Genomic DNA, 25,951 nt, shown 5'->3' on the forward strand with positions numbered 1-25,951 from the left:
AAATGCCAACAAACTCTGCTGGTAAAGTCAAGTGTGTGACTTCGTGTCGAATACACCATCAACGTGAAAATTGGTGTGAGACAGGTAGACGTGCAATTTGGGTTGGGTTAACCTGAATCCAATGGATCGGGTTTAATACTGGTTTAGAATTGGGATTGAAAAATATGAATCTGAATTTAATTCGGGTTGTGTTAGGATTTGAGGTCGTGGGCAACCCGATCCAACTCAATCCAAAGCCACATACACCAATGATTTAAGTTCAAAGGGATATGTTGTTCTTGGTGTAACATAAACATTAATGTTGATGGACTACCCTCACTCTAAGAAATGAGAACATTTAATTGGGAAGAAGCAAAAAAAAAAGTGAAAAGACTGGGGCAACGCAACATTGACTCCATTTCACCTTCATATAACGTGGGGTTAGGGTGGAGAAATTCTAGAATGGGTTGGATTTGGGTCAGTTTGGTGGTTCAAGAACCAACCTGAGAAATGGTTTAGAGGCCCATGATCGATGGATGTGATATTAACCCCATATAATTGGCTGAATAGGGTTCTAATTTTTTTTGTGATCAACCTTGTATAATTGGGACAAGGCATATATGATGATGACTGAGGAGATGTTGGAATGTCTATGTGTCATGCATAAAAGAATCTACTATTGCTGAGACACATATACACCACATTTTCTTATCTGGCTAAAATAGTTCAGACCATCCAATTAGACCCTTTAAACCAAACGGTTCTTTTGCCTTAATTTTAACCCGTGTTATGAAATCTAGCCTTTGCCATCCACATGATTCCCCACAAGATACTTACCCATTAATAATTTTCACAAGGGAGATATATTCCGGGCACTCTCCGCTGAATAAGTGGGGTATCTGCTTTATATAATCACTAGCGGAACCCGTGCGGATTTATATAGCAAACTTGAGGCAAAAGGACTTATTAGATAGGGTAGAGCCATTCTTAGTTCAATTAAAGCCTTAATAAGGGCATTATAATTATAAGTTAATTAAATTGATTTAGTGTGCAATGCACAGGAATTTGTATTTTTATTATATTATGTGAATAGTATTCTTATTTTTAGTTATTATTTAATAAGTAGTGAGGACTGCTTTGAAGGTGGGCTGTCGGGCTGATGAAGGGAGTTAGTTGAAGAATTTAAAGGAATGGATAAAATTTTCAGAATTATCAACAACAAATAAAAAAGAACAAAATTATACCTTTTAATTAAATACAACACATAAAATTAAAGGAAGGTCCAAAAATAGGCATATAGAAATTTCAATTGGTGCAGAGAGTTTTTTTGGTAGAAAAGAAATTTATTGATAATTAAGGAGGATACATCATTTCTTAGAATTTCGATTAGCCAACTTGGAATGAGATTCCCTTGTGATACAAATATGATCGATGTTAAAGCATGTTGAGCTAAAGAGTAGGCTACCTGATTTTGAGTTCTTCGAAAATGCCAGATTGACAAGGACACAAAGCTTTCTTTGAGATAGATGATCCAGATCTTTAATGAGGTTAGCCGTTGCCGAAAATTCTCTGAAATTACCATCTTTCAAGGAAGGCCTTAACAACCTTAGGTGCGTCCATTTAAAATTTAATATGAGAGGTTTGCAATGATGCACCTCCAGTGAAACCCAATTTCCCAATTTTAGCGTGCATAGTTCTGCTCCAACACTCAAGTGCAGTGAATCGACTTTCCATTGGCTTGAACTGTGGAGCATCTACAAAATTAGAGAAATAAAACTGTTAGACCTGAATCACGAAATATAAATTAAAAAAAAAAAAGCAAAAAATTTGTTAAACCTGGACTGAAGAAAGGAGATCTAGAGAGAGAGAACCAAGGAAAACCTTCAACTGTAGAGCATATACAAAAGTAGAGAAATAATAATGTTAGACCTGAATCACAAAATATAAATTAAAGAAACAAAATAATTGTTAAACCTGGACCGAAGAAACACCCTTCTCCTACAATTAGCGAACTCCAAAAGTTAGCCATAACACCTGCAAAACTCCAACAACATAGAGAAACCAATAAATCCTTACAAAGAAAGAAAAAAAATAAAAAATCACAAAAGTGTAGAATTTAGGAAAACCAAAAACAACCTTCAACCAACTGAACTAGAAAAAACAACCAAAAGCGAAAGCAGGAATACCTGAAATTGAAAGGAAGCAAGTGCGGCAGCATGCTCTAACGAAGCTAGCTAGCAAGAGGGTTTAGAAAGAGGAGATGCGGACTAATGAAGAGAGAGAGAGAGAGAGAGAGAGAGAGAGAGAGAGAGAATGGACAAAAAAAAAAAAAAAAAGAAAATCAAACAATGGGGTTTAATCCAAACATGGAGAGAGAACGCAAAGAATGAAAACCAAATAATTGGGTTTAATCCAAACCTGCAAAGCCAAAGATATAGAGAAATGAAATGTTTCTTCCACAAGACAATATTTTTGAACTAAAAACAATAAATACAAATAAAAAAACTAAAAACAATGAGAAGAGAGAGGTGGATTAGGAAAGGAAATGTCGTATTTTGAATGAATACACTTGAGTTGAGCAAACTAAAATCGGTAAACCAACCTCTTAGGGATTTTTAAAAGCTACCATGCAACCGTTATAAGCAAAGCTACCATTACTAACAAGAAGGAGAGACTAACTAAAATTGAAAAGCCGACCTATTAAGAGATTTCCAAAACCTATCATGCAACCATTACTAATACTAAGCAGAGTCTAAATAGAGTGTACCAAATGGGAAAAGAGGGGTAAAAGGAGATGCAATGAATGGCGAGATTTACCAATTAAAACAATGTAGAATTTGGAACTGCACACATGCAGATGCTAAGAATGGAGACGCCTACGTGTGAGAGCTGTGGTGAGAGGCCTTGGCCCTCTACACATTCCTCCTTATATTATAGAGATAGATTGATGATTGATTTCTGAATTGGATTACAAAGGCCAAACTCCAAACCTACCCTACTACCCACTCACTCAAGCCCACATAGGCCCCATTTGAAATAATATTAACTATTTTCTAGTGAAATCAATTTGATATCCATACTTGGTTGTTTTTTTATTTACGTTTTACTCTTAATAGACATGTTCATGGGCTGAGATCGGACTCGGTTTTGCTAAAATTTGAATGGGCCTGGTCTGAAGTCCGAGCCCAATAAAGTGTAAATTTAGGCCCAAAGCCCAGCCCATGAACATGCAATGTCTACCTCTTATTAATGAAAAGGGTTAGTCAATAGTCACTTATATATACGTGGTACATTTGAGAAACTATTTATATATACCCTAAACTTTCAAAAACAATTTATGCATACCTTATTGACCTTTCAAATATTAACTCCAACTTATAAAACTTAAAGAACTGAATTATCCTTAATTGTTGATTAAATTTTCAAAACATGACATTCTTTCCTTTCCCATTGAATTGAACAACAACATAAGTAAAACTCTGTTGCCATTAGTGAGCTTCAAACTATTATATTGTCACTTTAGAGAAAAACTAGATGACAACATAAAGCCTCAAGCTTTTCCAAGGTTAATGTTTTGAGTCATTGCCTTCCAAATTTGCTCCCATCAAGTCCATTGATGATACTATTTTGGTGTACCTAACAATGAAAAGGTTACCTCCAAAAGATTATTGAGGATAATAACATTGCCACATCATCAGATGTTGCCATGTCATTAGAAGTTGATGTACAAATAGATATGCACCATGTCTCTATTTGGATTGTGATAGAACTCAATTAACTTGATAAACTTTATCAGATAGAGTTCAGCCTGGATAAACTCTATCCGATAGAGCACAATGTAATCTGATCTTCTAATTGAGTATTGTACATAAACTCTAACTTTGTATCTATAAATACACAAGGTTCGATTGGTTCTCCATTGAATCATTCTCATTTAATTCTAGTCTCTCTTTATTTTCTTAACTTGGTATCAGAGCCACATTATCATGGCTTCATTCAACAATTCGACAGGACAGATCAACAACCTAGGGTCATTGACTCCAGTAGCTACTCCAGGTATGCAAGGATCGATCCCCAACATCACTCATTATCTACCCATCAAGTTGAACAATGACAACTATCTACTATGGTGTGCGCAACTTCTTCCCATTCTTCGTACTCACAAACTTATGGGAATAGTGGAAGGAAAACCCCCTGCACCTCCTGAAGAAATTGATGATCCAAAGGATCCGTCAAAGAAGATTATCAATCTAGTATTTGATCATTGATCCAGTTGGTACTTAGATGGTTCGTTTCATCCCTCACTGAACTCGCTCAAGTCATGGGTATGTCTTCATCAGCTGAAGTTTGGAGTGCTTTGGAAGAGTCGTTTGCTTCACACTCCCGATCCAAAATTTTGTAGTTGAAGAGACAACTCCAAGGTCTCAAGAAAGGTACCATTTCCATTTCCAAATATATAAAGAAAGCCAAAGGTATTGCTGACAATCTTTCTACTGTTTCTGAACCCGTCTCCTGACAAGATCTTGTTATGTGTATTTTGAGTGGACTCGGATCTGAATATGAGTCCATTGTTACTGCTATTGCTAATCAACCTGATTTTGACAGACTAAAAATTTATTTGATGTAAAAATTAAATTTGTTCAATCTAATTGGGGAGGGGAATACCAGCGGCTCTCACAATATCTTGATTCATAAGGCATCAGACACCGACTCGCCTGCCCTCACCCTCACCTTATTGGCATCCGCCTTTCTTTCCCAGAATTTTTGGTCTAATGCAGTTGAAACTGCGGTTTCCTTGATTAACTGCATCCCTTCTCCGACTCTCAAAGGCAAGTCACTATATGAAATTTTACTTCAGCACACGCCAGATTATACTATGCTTCGTACTTTTGGTTGTGCATGTTGCCCATTTCTGCGACCATACAATCAACATAATTTGGATTACAGGTCTTCTCTTTGCATTTTTTGGGGTATAGTTCCTCTCACAAGGGTTATCGCTACTATGATGTCAAGACAGGTCGCCTCTACATTTGCTGCCATGTTATCTTTGATGAAGAGTTTTTTCCTGGTTTGCCACAATCGACACCATCTCCGGGTTCTAGTATTGATGGTGTCACCCTCCTTCCCGTCTGTATAAATTAGTAAAGGGGATCTGCTCCTACCTCTCCATCTTCTTCTCAGACATCTCCTGGGACTAATGCACCCAGATCGGGCAGTTGCAACACTGATATTGAGAGTGTTGGACTTGTTTCTACTTTAGATGAACTACCATGCACTCGACCCCAGACTCGACTGGTTCAAGATCTCTTGGGCTCCACAAAACTGGTCCTTGCTCCTGTTCAGCTTACTCACTTTATGGTTACCCGGTCCATGCACTCTAAGGCCTCTCTGGCCACTCGGTATTGAATCTGAACCCACTACTTACTACCAAGCCTCTAAACATCATCATTGGTGTGATGCGATGTCCAAAGAATTTCAGGCTCTTGTTCAAAATAAGACTTGGGATCTCATACCATATCATTCTTCAATGAATGTGGTCGGTTCTAAGTGGGTGTTTAAGATCAAAAGAAAACCTGGTGGATCTATCGATCGCTATAAAGCCCGACTTGTTGCTCAGGATTTCACTTAGATGTTAGGTGTTGATTTTTTTTACACCTTTAGTCCAGTCGTTAAACCCACTATCATTCGTACTATTCTCTTTATTGCGGTCTCCCATCAGTGGGTCATTCGGCAACTAGAATTTGATAACGCTTATCTAAATGGGCTTGTCACTAAGAATATCTATATGCGGCAACTTAAGGGTTTTGAGGATGTTGATCACCCTACTCATGTGTGCAAACTGTCCAAGGCACTTTATAGCCTTTTACAGGCTCATCGGGCTTGGTTCTCACACCTTAGCTCTAAGCTTGTTGAACTGGGGTTATGTGCCTCTCGTTGTGATCCCTCTCTATTTATTTACTCTCATGGTGCTCATCATATATATTTTCTATTATATGTGGATGTCGTTATACTTACTGGGACTTCACCAACTCTTATTAAATTTGTGATAACCAAACTAAGCCGAATGCTTCAGTTTAAGGATCTTGGTGACCTACATTATTTCTTGGGTATTGAAGATCAATCTCCTTTATCGTATTGGCCTTGATGGCGCGAAGCCTCTCTCCACTCCCATGGTGGCAACTACTAAACTCTCCAAGCTTCATGGATCACTTTTCTTTGACCCATCTCAGTACAAGAGTGTTGTTGGAGGACTGTAGTATCTCACTCCCACTCGTCCTGACATCAGTTTTGCAGTTAACAAGGCTTGCCAATTTTTACATAATCATACAGACGAACATTGGATAGTAGTCAAGTGTATCCTTCGGTATCTTAAACATACCCTAGATCATGCTTTATTCTTCTCCTCTCAATCCTCCACTCGTCTCATTGCCTTCTCTGATGCTGACTAGACCGGATGCCCTGATGACCGCCGGTCTACTGGTGGCTATTGTGTTTATCTTGGCTCTCATCTAGTGAGATGGAGTGCCAAGAAGTAGCAGACAGTTGCCAGATCAAGTACAAAAGATGAATTCAGGTCTCTTGCAAATACTACTATTAAATTAATTTGGTTGCAGTCCCTCTTAATGGATGTCGGAATCCGACTCCCATCAGCTCCATCACTTTACTGTGATAATGTGGGAGCATGTTATCTTGCTGCTCATCCGATCTTTCATGCAAAGACTCACCATATAGAAGTCGATTTCCACTTCTTATGGGATCTTCTCAATAAATCCCTCTAGTTTCATAAGCACCAAACCATTATCTTCCCCTCGCTTCACAACCATAGTTCACAATCTACATGTGCTTCTAATGCCCATTCACTTGAGTGGGGGTGTATTGAGGATAATAACATTGCTACATCATTAGATGTTGCCACGTCATCAAAAGTTTATGTACAAACATATATGCGACGAACTTGTGATAAGTTCATCACATATCTCTATCCGGATTGTGATAGAACTCAACTAACTTGATAAACTCTATCAGATAGAGTTCATCCTGGATAAACTCTATTTGATAGAGCTTAGTGTAATCTGATCTTCTAATTGAGTATTGTACATAAACTCTAACTCTGTATCTATAAATATATAAGGTTCGACTGGTTCTCCATTGAACCATTCTCATTCAATTCTAGTCTCTCTCTATTTTCTTAACTAAGATTGATAGTGATAACATTATTTGGTTGTAGAGCAGCAACGCACCTCCTATCAAAACCTAAGCCTTCGAGTATCAAAGCATATATGTAGATGACAATTTGGTTGGTCGATGTTGTACTTGAACGATGTTTGAACTTTGAAACGAGCTCTAGGGCTTCGTTTTGAAGAAGAAGATGAAGTGTTTTCAATAAAAATAGATGAGATGACTATCTCGATTTAAGATTAAACAATTCTGATTAGAAACCCATAGATTGAATATGATTGATCGACAAAGAATATAAAAATTGGCGAAACAACTATATCTAGATTTAGATTAAATGTTTCTAAGTTCTAGGTTTTGGTTTATTGTCATAGAATCAAGAGCAATATTGCTATTATAAAAGTATTTGGAGCAAGGTATTAATGGCCCTGTTTATGTCATGTGGGGCTGATCATCAAAGCATGTGTGAGTTATTTTTGAAAGTTAAAGATACACAAGTAAGGGATATATATATATATATAACAAAAACAAAGTTACAGAAAAATGGGAAAATTGTAGGTGAGTATCTTGTACTTTGGGTCTACTCTCACTTTGGTCCCCGAACTTCAATACAGGCATATATATATCTACAACAAAAACAAAGTTACAGAAAAAAGGAAAAATTGTAGGTGAGTATCTTGTACTTTGGGTCTATTCTCACTTTGGTCCCCCAACTTCAATACGGGCCAATTCAGTATCAAAACTTCCAAAATGTGTTAATTTAATCCCTGTCATTAGCAGTTTCTCAGCTATCTCTATCACATGATGACACGTGTGACTTAAAAACTTTTGAAAATGTCAAAATTATCATTAGATACTGTTCATCTTCTTCTCTCATAGGAGTCAATATTGAACCAAAGCAATAATTAACAACCACACATCCATCACCAATTTTAGTTCCAAAAGCACTTTCGCGATACTTTTATTGTGTGAAAATCTGTGTTGTTCGTGCTCCAATGAACTATATCTTCGCTTTGTCTAACAGATAGCTTCGGGTTCTGTGAACCAAGCTGATTAGCGCCTAGTGGTTTGTGTTAATTGTCAATGGTTGTCTGGCTAACAGATTTTTGAAATTTGAATTCAAAGCAACCGTGAGAAATTAGTGCATTATGAGAGCTGTTTAGATGGTAACATGGTCTTCTTTAAAAGACCTAACTACTGTGAGAAACTGAGAATTTAGTTAGTGCCTTTAAATGGTGGTTTGATCAATAGCTTCGTCTTTGTTTGTGTTCAAGGATTCTAGCCTTGGGAAGATAAAAAGTTACTCATTCGCTTTCCAATTTAAACGGGTCAAGTGGATGTAGTAGGAAAGAGATCATTAGAGCCAGGAACTTTTGACCACCAATTGTTCAATGATTCATCTCTTAGCCTTACATTTGAGAACCAGCTGGGTATATCAAATTGTTCAATATCTGATGCAGCGTTCATTGGTTTTCCAAGTTTAGCAGCTAGAATTGTGATTCAATCCAACAACGTAGAACTTACAGTTGAATGGCGGTAATGTTCTCTAGAAGAAGCTTTCCATTATCAGGGGTTTTTACTGCTCTTTACGTTCTGTTCGTGGACGCCCAAGGTTCTTGTTGATAAGAGTGATAAGCAATCAATGTCAAATGACAACAGTGGAATTGGTCTCGCCGTTGGTTCTCCAAATTATTTGAGCCAGGTTCAGTATCTCTCTTCTATTCTTTCTTCTGATAGAGTTCAACTAGAGGATGTTAAAATCGACCCTGTAGACATTGAAACTTGGCAGGATTCTTCTGGATTAGCTCAAGCATGCATGGAGAGGAACGTATGAAACAACAGAAACACAATCGTGCTCAACGGAAAATTTAGATGGACTGCTGCATGTCTCCCATGTAGTTGAGAGATGAGGGCCATGAGGCTGACTTTGATGAGATTGAGGGCAAGAGAATTCGGGGCAATCTCTTTTATAAACTGGATACTATAGGGATTCTGAGGGGTTTGAAGAATACAATACGACGTTTTGCTTGGACTAGCAAGGTTGTTGCAGAGTTAGATCCCGTGAGCCCATCAATAAAAATGGAACACGACGGCATTTCGAATCACTGATAACTTAACAGTTATTCAGCCGTTAGCTGAAGAAATCCAGTTGAACCACTCACAAAAAGACAAAAAAAAAAAACTAAACTAAACTTAAAAGGATTTCTTTTAAGGGATTCCATTCGAACTTCTTCCCGTTTTCTCCTAAAAACATCCCACCGGTCACCCACCACACACCAGCGTCCATGAACATGAAATCCACCGATTCCACCGGCGGGGTAAGAATTCATAGAAAAGTTTTATCCAGTCTCCCCAAACGATTCCTCTTCTTCTTCTTCTTTCTTGGTTGCTTGCCGTAGCATTTTATTTTGATGACAGATTTATCTTTAGTTGCAATTCAGACAAACTGCCAATTTGGACAGATCCCAGCGACTGATGAAAACTACAGTACTCTAGTATATTTCAGCTTCCAAGTGGAACTAGCTAGCATTACATAAAATAAGGAAATTCAGAATTCAAGTACCATAGTTGAAAAAATCTAGGGTTTCTTGGAGATAAAGGCAACTCTTTGCCTTTAATAATTTTATATAATAACTAAAATAGTATAAATTTTTTGAAATAATATAAAAAAGAGCACTATTGTTGGTCTTCTTCCTCTGCTCTCTATTCATGCGAAAGTTTCTAATAATCCGACGCTCTACCCCTTTGAATCTATCGTAGCCCTCTAATATTGCCTTCATGAACGGCACGAATGGCACGGATACCCCCAACATGGCCTTTTGCATTAGTCCCGAGGAGCCGTCGGTGATGTGCTCCGAGAAGACGTCGTAGCTGGTGAGCATTCGAAAGATGCGCTGGAGGTTTTTGGGATCACCGGTTGGATTGGGAGGACACATGCTAAGATCTCGGAGGTGGAGAGAGGGACGTTGGAACTACCTTGCCGGATGGCATCGGTGACCTTGTGGCGGACGATGACATTGAGGGACATCGGGATGCTGATGATGTTGGCGAACTCCGGTATAACCAATTTGGTGTTGTTTCGGGTTTCCATTTTCTCGTCCGCCATGGCCATAGAGCTTTGCTTCTAGTTTTTCGTTTTCCATTGTTTCGTTCACGAACATGGTTGTCGCCGGCGACCTTAACCTGTCACAAATACAGAGTGAGAGAAGGAAGACGAGAAGTGCCATTTCTTGATATGTATTTTTTGAATTTTACCCTATTCTATAAACCCAAAAATCTATTCGTGATCATTTCCTATCCCTGCTACCTCCTACCAAAATAATATAATGCTGTACCTCAACAAAGGGTGCTCATACCACCTACAACCTACAAAGACAAACAAAAATGTTTATTTGCTTTTTGCCCGATCCTATGATCTCCCATTTCTGCTTTCTACCATAGAAGCTACTCCATATCTACTATCCCTATCTTTGGCCTTTCCCGCAAAAAAACTAGTTACGTAAGTCCTGAAAAAACACTTTCAGACTTCTTGGAACTCCATTTTTCAATTCATTTTATAACATTTCTAATGATCTCCATCATGATATAAGGATATGAATATCCCATCTACCAGTATTTGACTTGTTTACCAGTTTTAGAAGACCAGTGTGGTCGTTGTTACATATTGTGTGTTGTGTATGACAACCATTATAGGGGCTGAATTAGGTGGCAAGCAACCCACAACACAGACCAAATATCAGGTTTTTGTTGCTTATTTGATTAATAAATACTTAATGTCAATGAAGAGGAAGAAGAAGATGGGAAGAAAAAGAAGAAGAAGAAGAGTCGTTGAGAAGACTAGAGAAAACTTTTCTATACTTACCGCCGGTGGATTCCACGTTTATGGACACTGGTGTGTGGTGAGTGGCCGGTGGCATCCTTTTCAGATTTTTTTGTCCTTTTGTGGGTGTTTCAACGGGTTTCTTCAGCTAACAGCTGAACACTGGTTAACTTTATCAGATATTCAAAACGCCGACATGTTCCATTTTTATTGGCGGGTTTATGCTTCACAGGATGCAAACTCGACATGAAATTTGACTTAGTGTCAACCAAGGATTCTACTGCTTGTGCTTCTGTAGAAAGAATTCTGGCTCAAAGGTATCCATGACGTTGTTTATGCACCAAGAAAAGGGAGAAGTTGGAGGTTGATAAAAAAATTATTTATACATAGGTTTTTGACAAACTAGTTATCTCTAGAGATTTAAACATTTGGATGGTTAACAAAGAAAATTAATGACATTCCTAAGGTGTTCTTTCACATATTACTTAACCATGTTTAATGGTTTTGTACTAAATTAACATATTTTAAAGTTTAGAATTGGAGATCAAAGTGAGATTTAGGCCCAAAATATAAAGTATTAATATACAATTTAAAAAATATATAAAATAAAAACAATGGAAGAATGTTGAATGTGGCATCCATTTCCGTTGATTATAGAAATCTCAAAACGGATATGGAATATACTTCTGCTTCAGATAGAGGTGTAAAGTGGGCCATATTGTGCCGGCCCCGTGGGCCGCCACGGGCCATGCCGTCCTCTCTTGTGGAAATTTTGGGGGTTGGCCCGGTACAGCCCAAGCCCAAGCGGGCCCATGCCATGCCGTGCCAGCATGCAGGCCTGGGCCAGGCTGGGCTGCAGGTGTTTTGTGGGCTTGGATTGTGCTAGGCTGGGCCATAGAGCGGGCCTTGGGCCTAGGACGAATCGGGCTGCACTATTTTTTTCTATTTTTTATTTTTTATTTTTGAAAATATTGATTTCTTTTCTAAGTAAAATTGTAAAACTAAAATATTTAATTTTCCTATGAACTTTGGGAATTATGAACTATTTAAAAAATTAAGAAATGAGAAATCTAAGTTATTTAATACATAAATGAAAAAAATACTTAAGCAAATTGAAATAAGAATGATGGAATAACAAATTGGAAGAAAAATAAGAATTTTATTTCATTTAAATTTGAATGGTACAAATTAGTGAATTACAAATACAATGATTGGATCATTGCATACATGGATGAATGAAATATAAAAATGGAATAAATTAATAAAATATAAAAAGTACAATATGGTTACAAATTGAAAATACAAAATTACATTGTTAAAAATTTAAAAAAAATATATCAAAGAAATTAAATAAAAATTAAAAATTTTACAATAATTTGAAAATTTTAAAATTTCTACAAGTAGTCAAATTCATGAATCATCATTCATGACTTTCATCATCTACTTCGGGTGAAATGTCCGGTGTTGTATCATGCCCTCGCTTGTATTGTAATATATCTTCTGCATCTAGCCAATCCTTAAAGAAGATGCACATCTATATGCTCTCATTGTTCATGCAACTTCTTTTGTCATCCAGCACCCTTGTACCTGCACTAAAACAAGACTCCGATGGAACTGTAGACACCGGAGGCTTCTTTTCGAATTTCTTTTGTCATCGTTCATGCAACTTCTATTATCCAACTTCTTTTCGAGTGTTTACTCCACTAGGCTAAAATATAAAAATTATTTGATACTTCACCTAAATTAGAAAAAATTGCTTTCTACTTATTAAATAAAAAATTTTTTCTCTTTTACTACTGGGCTCAAAGTCAGAAGGAGAAGAAGATGAAGATGAACAAGTTCTAAAAATATTTCCTACAACTTCAGATTCATACAAACTGTACAATTCAAATAATAAATTATTAATTTCTTCTTTTTTATTTCCCATATCAATATTCATATTTTCATAATATGTTTCAAATAAAATATCTAAACCATTTTTCCTAATCGTAGGGTCTAATATTATAGCTAAACAATAAATGGGAGAAATGTTCTCCCAATATTTTTTAAATTTATTTTCCATAATTTCAACAATACATTGAAATTGTGGATTATTTCTATATTTGGAAAAACATTCACTAATTACCATTAATTGATAAGGTAAATTACAACTAGTTGGATAATAAATTTCAGATAATTCATTTGTTGCATCATAAAAATGTTTTAAAAAATCTCTTATATAGAATGCTATTTCCCAATCTTCCTCAAATATCATATCATTAGGAATTTTTAAATTATAAAAATCAGAAAGAATTTGTTTATGAGATATACAACTTTCTAACATAGCATAGGTAGAATTCCACATATGCTTTACATCTAATATAAAACATTTATATTTTAAACCATAATTTTGGCATAAATATTTAAATTCTTGTTTTTTTGCCCCTGAACTTTTTATATATATAATACAATTTCTAATTTTTGAAATAATATTCAAGGCATATTGAATACATAAATTTAAGATGTGACATGCATATCTAATATGAAATAATTTACCATTTAAGCATAGTTTTAATTGAGATTTTAAAATATTTATTGCATAATCATTTTTCTAGCATTATCAAAACTAATAATGCAAAGTATTTAAAATACTTGCAGCAATAGCTAGGCCACTATGTGGCCATTCGAGCCTAGTAAAACTTAAAATTCTTTTATTCAAAAGCCATATTTCATCAATGAAATGGCCGGTAACACAAATATAATTAAATTAAATTTGGATGTCCAAACATCCGAAGTAATTGCAACTTTAGAATTAAGATTTTCTAACAAAGAAATTAAATTTTGTTTATATTAATAAAAAATTTTAAAGCATCAGTTCTTATAATATTCCTATAAACTTTTTTATTTTATGGGTTTATAGAACTAGGCAGTCATTTTTATAGCTTTGGATCTTTAGCTAACATAAATGGTTGTTTTGCATGTACAATATACTTAGCAAGTTCTCGTCTCATTTTTTCTTGTGAATATCTAAAAGTACCAAAACTAGTCCCCCTCCCAATCTGTGTTTGGGTTGTTTCTCTCGCTTCATCTTCCTCTCGCTCATGTGTGAGCAGATGTCTGCTCAAATGACCCGTACCACCCTTGCTATAATAACTAAAGTCTTTCCTACATTTTTGGCAAACGACCCTTTTCCCCTTCCCCTCAATATCCTCTACTTTGAAATTTTTCCAAATTGGGCTACTCAACTTAAAAGCTTTCATTTTTTCCATACTACTACTACTACTACTGGGGGTGAGAGTTCCACTTCCATCGACATCAAACGCATCAATGCTAACACTAATACTATTGTGATGCGATTGAATGCCATCCATGGTGAAATGCTGGGGAATCGGTTTTGGGAAGGGCCAACCATTTTTTCTAATTCTAAAAAGATAAAAATTAATATAATTTGACTTACTCTGATTAGTAGTTCAAAATCCCAACTTGATTTCAACGGTTGAAGCCGTTCAATGTCCAAGCCTCCTAAATTGAGATACTTGAGTTGGTTGAGCAAGCATTTTTCTTGTTGAAAGTTGAAACTTTGATAAAGTTGAGACTTGAGAATTGGAGAATACAAAATTAGACAATCAACTAATTAGAATTTCTCAGATTGCAGATAATTTAGAATGCATGAGTATGAGAGAGAGAGAATTAAGAGAATTGTTGAATTGAATTGATGTGATGAGAACGGTGGAGGATAAGGCTATTTATTAGAATTGAACATAATTCAATTGCCCAAAACACCCAAAAAAACTATTTGTTATTTAATTGTTGGAGGGGTATTTTGATTATTGTAAAGTTACTTATAACTTTATCTAAAATGCCCCCTAAACTAGTTGTTATATAACTGTTGGGGGTATTTATGTCATTTTTTCAATCCCATAAGCAAAATACAGAAATACCCTCATAATATAGCTGTTTATAACTGTTGGGAGTATTTTTATAAACCCCCAAAGCTGAAACTAGCCGTTGGGCCCGCGAACGGGCCTGGCAAGCCGTGCCGCGGGGCCCGGCCCGATTTACCCCTCTAGCTTCAGACATGTAAAGCGGAAACGGAGGTGTGTTCGCGGGTAAATCATCTGCACTGCGCCTCTTTCGTTTCCACACAAATATATATATAAAAAAAAAAAAAAAAACTATAGAAGAAACGCGAGGGAGACGGGCAGAAGACTAAGAAAACATGGATTCCGGAGCCGGTGGTGGTCCCGGTGGAGACGATCTTTCATCGAAGAGCTTTCCATCTTCGGTTTTGACAAAGTGGAGCAACGCCATTTCTCGGCGGTATCAATATTTTCTCGACAAGTCGACGCCGCACGTTCTCAGGCGATGGATCGGGTTCTCTGTTGTCGCCGCCATCTACATCATCCGGGTCTATCTCATCCAAGGTTTCTACATCGTGTCGTATGGACTCGGTATCTACATCCTCAACCTCTTCATCGCTTTCCTCTCCCCGCAGGTTGACCCTGAGATTCAAGAGCTTGTCGATGGGCCCACCCTTCCCACTAGGGGTTCCGATGAGTTCCGTCCTTTCGTTCGCCGGCTCCCCGAATTCAAGTTCTGGTTGGTTGCGTTCTTGCCTTCTCGCTTTTGTTTCGTAGGAATTATCTGCCCTTCTGCGAATTTGCTAGTTTGACCTGCTAAACTAAGCCCTGAATCTCTCTAATAATTGTCCAGTTTTCAGCAAAACTGATCACTTGAATATGATGGTTATTGTGATAAACGTGCATTTTTTTTGTCGTGTTAAGCTTGTTCTCTTTGTTGAAGGGATGTTTGAATTTAGATGCTTATGGATCTTAGTTTGACACATGCTGCAAGGATTGTAGTTTTATGCTTTCCTTATTTTTGCATTATTGTGGCCTTTTTAATTTGGTTATTCTTCCTCTTGAGGGGCTGAAGGCAAGGTCTTGCCGGGGCAAATTTTATTTTATCCATAGAACAATAATGCCAACATGCATGTATTTGATTATTAGAATAACATGTCTTGAAAAGGATGAATATATATCTAAAATTGAAGGCAAGAATCCATGAAACCAATACTGGCATAAATTCAAACAAAGAAAAGGAGGTTGAGGGGGGGGGGGTTGCGAACCAAGGAAAATAGCCAAATATACAAACAAGTTGATTAAAATGTTGGCCATGTGAAAAGACAATCAACAATGGTACTTGGGAGAATGAGTGACTCGGTGCAAGTTAAAAGCTCAAAATGGACAAGGGATAGGCTAGAAAGTATTCCATTTTAGGTAGCGAGTACTGAGTACTAACAAAAATAATTCACAGCTAATTTAACTAAAAATAAGGCCATGGGTAGAGCAGACTGGAAAAACATGATCCATGTTGTTGAATCCCTTACCCTTCTAAATTTTATTTCAAAGATTACATATTAGAACCTGGGCCAGGGACCTCCGAACAAGCTCCAATGTTGTTATCCTATCTATTGCCAAGGAATCAGCTAAGCTATTTGCAGATCTGGGCATCCACTTGAAATAGCAGTTCTTGCTGGTCACGATAGAGTCCGCCTGATCAAGTGTCTTAAAGTCCAAGATCCATCAGCTAAATAAGGGAACCAAGATGATACAACCTGATGGTCCCCTTCCACAATCACATTTGAATAACCGAAAGAACGGGCCAACCTAAGTCCTTGAAGGAGGGAAAGCATCTCTCAGCCCTCAAAGAATTACTGAATCCAGATAGATCTGAGTATGCTTACCCCTTTTTGCGTATTGAATTTATGTTACCCTTTCTCAAAAAGATCAGTCTGAATATCTAATTGGTAGGATTCCATTTTCATATCTTATCACCCTTCCCCCAATTCCTCATTGCCCAGGATCGCTAAAAGAGTATGAAAATTCAATTTTACTCTTCCACTTTTTGGAGGACCCCATGGACAGATTGTAAGTTGTCTTATTGTGTATGCCCTGCAGACTATCACCTGGATTTGGATATTTCATTCACTAGTGGGTTGATTTTTTCCAGGGAACCCAATTGATTGATGTTGGGTGGCCGAAACCTAGGAATTTAGAACAAATAGATTTGACATACATGGGTTAATGGTTTTTTAGCACAGATAATGCTGCTGTTGGGTGTTGGCAGTGATGAAATAGGGTTTAATGGCCTTTCTTCATGTTATAACAAGTAACCAGCAAGAGTTTTGCTTGAACAGTTAGATAAAATAGGGAAAATTGAATCTATTAGAGCTAAGTAGGGGAGTTCACGGTCTGGTTTGGTTCGGTTTGGAGAAGATCTCAGACCAAATCAGTAAATTATGGTTTGAGAAATTCTCAGACAGTCAGACCAAACTGATTTGTTTCATTACAGAAACCAAACTGTTTTATTTTGGTTTGGTCTGGTTTCTAATATGATTTGGGCCATTATATTGGGCTTAACCCAATTAGAAAGCCCAAATAACATACATATGTGCGTAAGTAACAAATATAATTCACATATCAGTCATCAGATTGAAATGTTAACAAGTGCCACCTATTACTGTCATATAAATTACATTCACAATGTCAACCATATATGTATATATATTGATAAGTTATATAAATATATTGTATTATATAAGATAGCATAGAAAGTTATTAGATTGTATATATATTAATGTATATTTCGGTTTACAGTTTCATTTGGTTTATAAAATTCAGAAAACCAAACTGAAACTGTAAATTGAAATTTGGAATTATCCCAAACTGAATCAGGCTTTCTAAGTTCAGACCATGCCAAACCGCCAATTTCAGTTTGGTTTGGTTTAGTTTGGCGGTCTGGACCGTATAATGAACACCCTGGAGCTAAGGATGAAGGGGGAAGCTGAATTGGGATGTTTGGTACTTGAATTTGGGACAACATTTTGGCTTGGGAAATTATATTTCTATGGTCTTTTGTTAGGTTGTTATGTGACATAACCAGTGAGAGTATTCTATGAACTATGAAGAAAAGCCTCATAGTGTGGAAAACTAGGTTTTAAATGAGAATTATGGCAAATGGACAAAATGAATTAGGATTAGTATTTCTGGAATAGGTGCCTGTTGGCCCTTGTGGGAGGTCCATGCTGAAACTGATTTTTCAATATCTTTCTAAGTTCCATTTCTCCATATTCTAATTGTAAAGCGTGTCTACACTATCAAGTACTCATCTGATGCTAGTTCTTGGTTATAGAAGATGAGATAATCTTTAGTAGATTTCCCCAGCTCCCTTAATCCTTATGGTCCATAAATAATATCTGCATGATATTTATTAGTTTTTTATTGAAGTTTAGAGACTTAAGCTAGATTTTTATTTGATTACCTAAAATTAATTGCTTTAGTTTTAATTTTTCATAGGAGTTAACATAGGAGTTAAAACTATCATGTAAAGAAGCAATGAAATGCAACTTTTGAGTAGAGAGGTATTTTGAAATTGTGAATTTGAAATGACTTTTTAAATCCTTTCTCCCAAAAGTGGCTCTTTTCCTTTGAAGGAAAAATTTCCTCTAGATGGGATATAATGCTTAATATGCTTCATGCAATATACTTGGATGACCATATTCCGTTCAATATTAGGGGTTGGCGCCTGGCGGTTGGCTAGATGATGATGATGCTTCATGCAATATACTTCTTGATTATTGATGCTTCATATGTAATTTGTGCAGCCCTGTTCAATATTAGGGTCTGTTTGATAACTGCTGAATCCTGTTTCAGTTAGCATTATGGGGTTGTCCATTCTGTTCTGTTTAGTGTCATGAAGCGGTAAACATCCACTTTGATCTCCCCTTTCTTTTTAATTGAAACTGGATGGGGTTCTCTATTGGTTATCAATTATAGAATTGAATAAGGCGATTCCATTTTCACATTTGGGAGATAAGTCTCTTTATGTGATAGTCAATCCTTTTTTTTGCAAGTAGTTCTTTAAGAAGTCTTATCCAATGCATTCTAACATCTTTGAGGCTCTGCTTGAAATTCTGTAAGTAGGTCCATGTTCCTCTTGAGATTAATCATTAATGGTGACAGGTTAAATCTTCTTGATCCTATCATTGAAAGAGTCTCTAGCTCTTAAGTGATTGCCCCTTTGGTCATGAGTGTTGCTCATGGCTTGTTTGCTTGATGTTACTTTTAAACTCTTGCCTATTTGCTTTTGTAGGTAGTGCTTGCATTTTCTAAGGAGATGATCATCTTGTCTATGTTTTATCTTTGTATTTTTCTACTTGATGCAATTTTGGTTGACTAAAGAAGAAAAAGAAAAAAACCTGTAAGGTTTTTTGATGGATGATAATAAATTTATTAATTCAGAAGCAGATTTAGAGTGAGTTCATACAACATCCCAGGGAGAGGTGCAAGCTGCAGCCCCTCCTTGAATCTTACAAGTAAAGTAGGAAAGAAAAGCAAGAATCACAACTGAGCCCAAAACAATTCTTCCCTATTTACCCCTTGCTTAGCTAACACATCTGACAAAGAATTTGCTGATCTCCCCACCCACTGTACAGTGACCAACATATTCCTTGTCAACCAACTAAATTTCTTCATTTCATTCTTGTAACGCCACATAGCCTCTTCAGGATTTTTCAACCAACCCACCACCACTTTGGAATCTCCCTCGATTGTTAGGTGTTGCACCCCCAGCTGGTTTGCAAATTGCACCCCTTGTACAACAGCTAAAAGTTCTGCCCTGATGGAGTCCCCAATTCCCAAGGGACCTGAGTAGAGCAACAAGATCTCTCCCTTCTCATTTCTCAAAGCACCCTCCAATCCGGATAATCCTGGATTACCCATGCTATTTCCATCAAAGTTCAACTTTAGTGAGCCTTTGGATGGAGAAGACCAACTTGTAATTGATTTGTCCTTGAGATGAACACCTCGCTATTGCTAACCAATTTCTCCAAAGGTCATTAAAGGAGAATTGATGAAAGATTTCCCAGGTCCTCAGCTAAGGTATTGCCCTATTTAACACACAGTCTTTCAATTCCTAACTGCTCATTTCCTTTTCTTGAAAAATTCTAATATTCCTTTCTTCCCAAAGAGTCCAAGTCAAGGCAACACGAGCACATCTCCATATAATTCTCCCTATTGTTGTAGGCCAATAAAAGGTAGAATGGTTGAAGAGCATGTGAACTTTTGCTGGTAAACTCCAACTACTCCCAAACAACGAAAGTAGCCAAGCCCAAAGGTCTGCAGAAAAGGGACAAGATATTAATAGGTGGTAACAATCCTTTTTTTTTTTTTTTTGATCAATAACACTTTCATTAATTCATCAATAGAAGATCACGCTTATCTTCCAAGAGCAACAAAGAATCTCAAGAAAAGGAAAAAAGAAAGAGAAAAGAAAGAAAACACACTAAAGTTACAACTTGGCCCAAAAAAGTGAATCCCTTTTTGCCCCTTGTTTAGCTAAACCGTCAGCTAGGGAATTAGCCGATCTTTTAACCCAACGTATCTTAGGTGGTAACAATCCTCACCGTGAGTTCTACAGAGGATACACAATTAGGAGAAATACAGAGGAAATGTCTTCTCTTTTGTAGGTTATCTAGAGTGTTTACTTTCCCATGGAATACTTCCCAACAAAACACCATAATTTTTTGGGGAACTGGCCTGCACCAAATTTCTTTTGATGGAAAGGGTTGGTGAGTAGAAAGTTGAGAGATGGACTTGAAGAAAGAAGCACAAGTGAAGGTTCCATTGGGTCTAGGAGTTCATACCCTCTTATTTGGCTTGGAGGGATCCAAACAAACCTGATTAAGACAACCAAGCAAAACAGAAAGAGATTCAATTTCATCAGCCCTAAGTCCTCTACGAAACCCAAAATCCCAAGTAGGATCTAAGGGTGTTCCCAAAGGTGAGACAAATTTTGAGACCACCTCTTTTTTGTACAAAGAAACAGAAAATAGCGAAGGGAACAAATCCTTTAAAGGTGTGTCTCCTACCCAAATATCCTCCCAAAGATGGACAGAGTTGCCAGAACAAACTTCATACCTGATAAAATTGAGGAATTGAGGAAGGGTGTTGTGAATGGCCTTCCAAGGTACTGCTAGGTTAGCTTGCCTTGATACACCACAAATTTTGAGACCACATCTTTTTTGTACAAAGAAACAGAAAATAGCGAAGGCAACAGATCCTTTAAAGGTGTGTCTCCTACCCAAATATCCTCCCAAAAATGGACAGAGTTGCCAGAACAAACTTCATACTTGATAAGATTGAGGAATTGAGGAAGGGTGTTGTGAATGGCCTTCCAAGGTGCTGCTAGGTTAGCTTGCCTTGATACACCAACATCCCATCCATTCTCTGACCTCCCATGAATGCTTCCCACCACCTCATGCCACAATCTCTCTCTTTCCAATGGCCATCGCCACAACCATTTCCCTAACAGAGCTTGATTTTTTCTAGTTACCCTCCCAAGTCCTAAACCCCCATCTTCTTTACTTCTACACACAATTTCCCAATTAACCAAGTGATCCTTTTTTTCTTGTCCCGGCTCCCATAAGAAATCTCTCATCAACTTCTCCAGTTTCCTAGCTTCCCTAACTAGTATCCTAAAAACAGACAAAAAATAGGTAGTTAAGTTAGCCAAGGTAGCTCTTATTAGGATAATTCTCCCTCCTAAAGAGATATAATTCCTCTTCCATGAGGCTAATCTCTTCTCAAACTTTTCTATCACTGGGGTCCAAAATCTACTCTCCCTAGGATTTGCCCCTAAAGGAAGCCTTAAATAAGACATAGGCCAAGCAGAGGTGGAACACTCAAGACACTCCGCAATAGCCTCGACCTCCCCTACCTCCAAATTTATACCCGCTATGCAGCTCTTTTCCAAATTTATTATCAAATTAGAAATACTTTCAAATCCTTTGATTAGCTCCTTTAGGTTTGCTACCTTTTTGCTAAAACCTCATTCACAGAAGATCATTAGGTCATCTGCAAACTGAAGGTGGGTGACGGAGACTTGGTGTCTCCCTATTCTCCAACCCCTAATGGCATCTTCACCGTCAGCCTTAGTAATGATCCTACTCATCACATCAGCTACTAAGGTAAAAAGGAAGGGTGAGAGTGAATCCCCTTGCCTGACATCCCTGCAAGCTGGAAAAAAGTCCATCACCATACCATTTACCAGAATAGAGTAGTGACAAGTACTGATACACCAAAAAAATCCAACTACACCACTTGTCCCCAAATCCACAGTTTTGCATAACCTCTAATAGAAACTTCCAGTCCACCAAATCATAGGCCTTTTCAAGATCCAATTTACAAATGAAACCTCTCTTACTAGACCTTTTCATTTCCTCCAACACTCATTCGCAATTAAGATCTGATTTGTTATTTGTCGCCCTTGAATGAAGGCCCCCTGGGTTTGACTAATGATAGAAGGGAGGACTGTTTTAATCCTCAACGAGAGCACTTTAGCCAGAATTTTATAGATGCTTTTCACCAGACTAATAGGCCTATAATCTTTTGGGTGGTTGGCATCATTCTTCTTAGGTATCAAGGCCAAAAAGGTGGCATTAATTCCAGGGCTTATAATGTGATTGTCTGCAAATTCCTTAAAAACTTCAACTAAATCCTCTTTCAACACCTCCCAACAGTCTTAATAAAAGCCCATTGTAAAGCCATCTGAACCTGGAGCCTTGGATCTATCTATTAGAAAGACAACTTTCTTAATCTCTTCTTCCTCGAAATCCCTTTCCAGCCACCTTGCCACTTAGTAGAAAACTTATGTGCTGATTTCAGCCAAGCTTCTTGTGAAAGGAAGAGTAGAAAGTTGGGGATTTCAGCAAGAGAGGAAAGGGGAGAAAAGAGAAGAAGGTCGACTAGGATAGATTAACATAACCCTAGCCGCCAACCCCTCATTCTATTTATAATTAACTTAAGTATGAAATATTACAAGGATGCCCTTAGTAGGGCGGCAACTCAAACTAAGTAATTACAGCTCTTTAAAAAATAAAAACTAATGGGCCCAAGGCCCAACAGCATCTTAATTTAAAAGAAAATAAACTAAACACAAGTCGACCCACTCAACACTCCCCCTCAAGTTGGGAGTAGATGTCATACATCCCCAACTTGCGTAGATCATGCTCCAGCTTATTCTTTGCAACGCCTTTTGTGAGGACATCAGCAAGCTGCAGATCAGAAGAAATGTATGGAAGACAAACTTCTCCAGAAGTTACCCTTTCTCTGATAAAATGTCTATCTACTTCAATGTGTTTAGTTCGATCATGCTGGACTGGATTATGAGCAATATTAATTGCTGCCTGGTTATCGCAGTATAGCATCATAGGTTTTTCTGCCTGAACACCGATATCTTCCAACAGGGAATGGGTCCAGAGAAGTTCTGAAACTCCATGTGCCATGGCTCTATATTCGGCTTCTGCACTTGATCTTGCCACAACTGTTTGTTTTTTACTCTTCCATGAGACTAGGTTACCCCCAACTAGGGTGTACACTCCTGAAGTTGATCTTCTGTCATCGAGGCATCCTGCCCAGTCCGCATCTGTATAGGTCTCTAGCTTGAGCTGTCTATGATCAGTAAACAATATGCCTCTGCCTGGATGTCCCTTCAGATAAGCAAGGATCCTGTCAACTGCCTTCCAGTGCTGGTCTCGTGGAGCATGCATGTATTGGCTCACTACACTTACTGCATAGGAGATGTCCGGTCTTGTCATGCACAAGTATAGTAGCCGACCCACAAGTCTTTGGTACCTCCCAAGGTCCTTTACTGGTTCACCTTCTGATGCACTGATTCTATGGTTCTGATCAATGGGGGTGCTAGCTGCCTTTGTTCCAAGTTTCCCTGTTTCTTGGAGAAGGTCCAAGACATACTTCATTTGAGAGATAAAAATTCCATGTTTCGATCTTGCAACTTCAATGCCTAAGAAGTATCTCAGTTCTCTAAGGTCCTTAATCTCAAATTTCTTATGTAGGTTTCTCTTCAAACTATCAATCTCACTCAGATCATTCATAGTGACAACAATATCATCCACATAAACAATTAGGATTGACACCAAGGATCCCCTGCGCTTCACAAACAAGGTGTGATCAGATTGAGTTTGAGTGTAGCCAAAAACAATCAGGGCCTTTCTGAATCTGTCGAACCATGCTTTGGGGGATTGTTTCAATCCATATAGTGACTTCTTTAGCTTGCATACCTTTCCCTCTTTAGCATTATCATAAAAACCAGCTGGAAGATCCATATACACCTCTTCTTGTAGATCCTCATTTAGGAAAGCATTCTTCACATCCAATTGAAACAAGGGCCAAGAGTATGAGGCAGCAAGAGAAAGGAGTATCCGAACAGAGGTCATCTTTGCGACTGGTGCAAAGGTCTCTAGATAATCAATGCCATAGGTCTGTGTGTATCCTTTTGCAACAAGTCTTGCCTTGTACCTCTCTATGCTTCCATCTGCCTTATACTTTACTGTGTAAATCCATCTGCATCCAATTGCCTCATTGCCTTCTGGTAGGTCCACAATCTCCCATGTCTGATTCTTAATCAAAGCTTCCATTTCTTCTTGCATAGCTGCCTTCCACTCAGGTTTGGAGAGAGCCTCACTAACACCCTTGGGTGTAGACACGGAATCAAGAGAAGAGAGAAAAGCACGGTAGGAAGGAGAAAGTCCACTGTAGGATAAGTATTGTGATATGCAATGAGCAGTGCACTTCCTCTTCCCTTTTCTAAGAGCAATAGGGAAATCAAGGTTATCTGTAACAGTGTTAGTGGGACCAATGGGAATTGAAATAGTAGAGGGATCAAGGGGAATACCTGGATCTGTATCAGCCGAATCTGGAGTCTCCAAGGGATCGACAGGAAGTGGTGTGAGTTCTTCCGTAGTGGAATCAACCTCCTTATGAAGTCTCTGCTGTGAGTAATACTGTGAGACGGAACGCAAAGGGGGTGGCAAGGTAGGTGACATCAGATGGTTGTCAAGCACAGTAGTAGACACACCCAAACACCCTTAGGGGAATATGAAACATCTCCCCCTGAGGAAAAAGAAGGCTGAATGGGGGTGATGCTGTTCTCACGACAGTATATCTGATTAATAGGATGCCTTCTCGTATACTTGGATTCAGCAAAAAGAAGGCTGAATGGAGTGCTGAATCCAAGTATACGAGAAGGCATCCTGTTAATCAGAGGGGAGATGTTTCATATTCCCCTAAGGGTGTTTGGGTGTGTCTACTACTGTGCTTGACAACCATCCGATGTCACCTACCTTGCCACCCCCTTTGCGTTCCGTCTCACAGTATTACTCACAGCAGAGACTTCATAAGGAGGTTGATTCCACTACGGCAAAACTCACACCACTTCCTGTCGATCCCTTGGAGACTCCAGATTCGGTTGATACAGATCCAGGTATTCCCCTTGATCCCTCTACTATTTCAGTTCCCATTGGTCCCACTAACACTGTTACGGATAACCTTGATCTCCCTATTGCTCTTAGAAAAGGGAAGAGGAAGTGCACTGTTCATTGCATATCACAATATTTATCCTACAGTGGACTTTCTCCTTCCTATTGTGCTTTTCTCTCTTCTCTTGATTCCGTGTCTATACCCAAGGGTGTTAGTGAGGCTCTCTCCAAACCTGAGTGGAAGGCAGCTATGCAAGAAGAAATGGAAGCTTTGATTAAGAATCAAACATGGGAGATTGTGGACCTACCAGAAGGCAATGAGGCAGTTGGATGCAAATGGGTTTACATAGTAAAGTATAAGGCAGATGGAAGCATAGAGAGGTACAAGGCAAGACTTGTTGCAAAAGGATACACACAGACCTATGGCATTGATTATCTAGAGACCTTTGCACCAGTCGCAAAGATGACCTCTGTTCGGATACTCCTTTCTCTTGCTGCCTCATACTCTTGGCCCTTGTTTCAATTGGATGTGAAGAATGCTTTCCTAAATGGGGATCTACAAGAAGAGGTGTATATGGATCTTCCAGCTGGTTTTTATGATAATGCTAAAGAGGGAAAGGTATGCAAGCTAAAGAAGTCACTATATGGCTTGAAACAAT

At 38.0% G+C, this 25,951-nt stretch overlaps 1 protein-coding gene and 1 long non-coding RNA gene across 2 annotated transcripts in view; one reads left to right on the plus strand and one right to left on the minus strand.

The window, feature by feature from the left end:
• Positions 1-1,301: 1,301 nt before the first annotated feature.
• Positions 1,302-2,284, minus strand: LOC148850266 (uncharacterized). Its single transcript, XR_016098606.1, has 4 exons — positions 2,166-2,284; positions 1,954-2,013; positions 1,816-1,866; positions 1,302-1,733 (listed from the first exon to the last, which is right to left on the minus strand). It is a non-coding gene; the product is annotated as an uncharacterized LOC148850266 (long non-coding RNA).
• A 12,677-nt stretch (positions 2,285-14,961) lies between these two features.
• The window catches only part of LOC148850267 (protein RER1A-like), a 36,831-nt gene continuing 25,841 nt past the window's right edge, over positions 14,962-25,951 (plus strand). Inside the window, exon 1 of the mRNA XM_088943469.1 lies at positions 14,962-15,553. Within this exon, the coding sequence (XP_088799595.1) occupies positions 15,174-15,553 (380 nt within the window). The 5' untranslated portion in view covers positions 14,962-15,173. The remainder of the gene's footprint in view (positions 15,554-25,951) is intronic.

The sequence above is a fragment of the Nelumbo lutea genome, chromosome 5 (assembly GCF_056320005.1).
Source record: "Nelumbo lutea isolate HS-2025 chromosome 5, American lotus-T2T, whole genome shotgun sequence".
NCBI classification, from domain to species: domain Eukaryota; kingdom Viridiplantae; phylum Streptophyta; class Magnoliopsida; order Proteales; family Nelumbonaceae; genus Nelumbo; species Nelumbo lutea.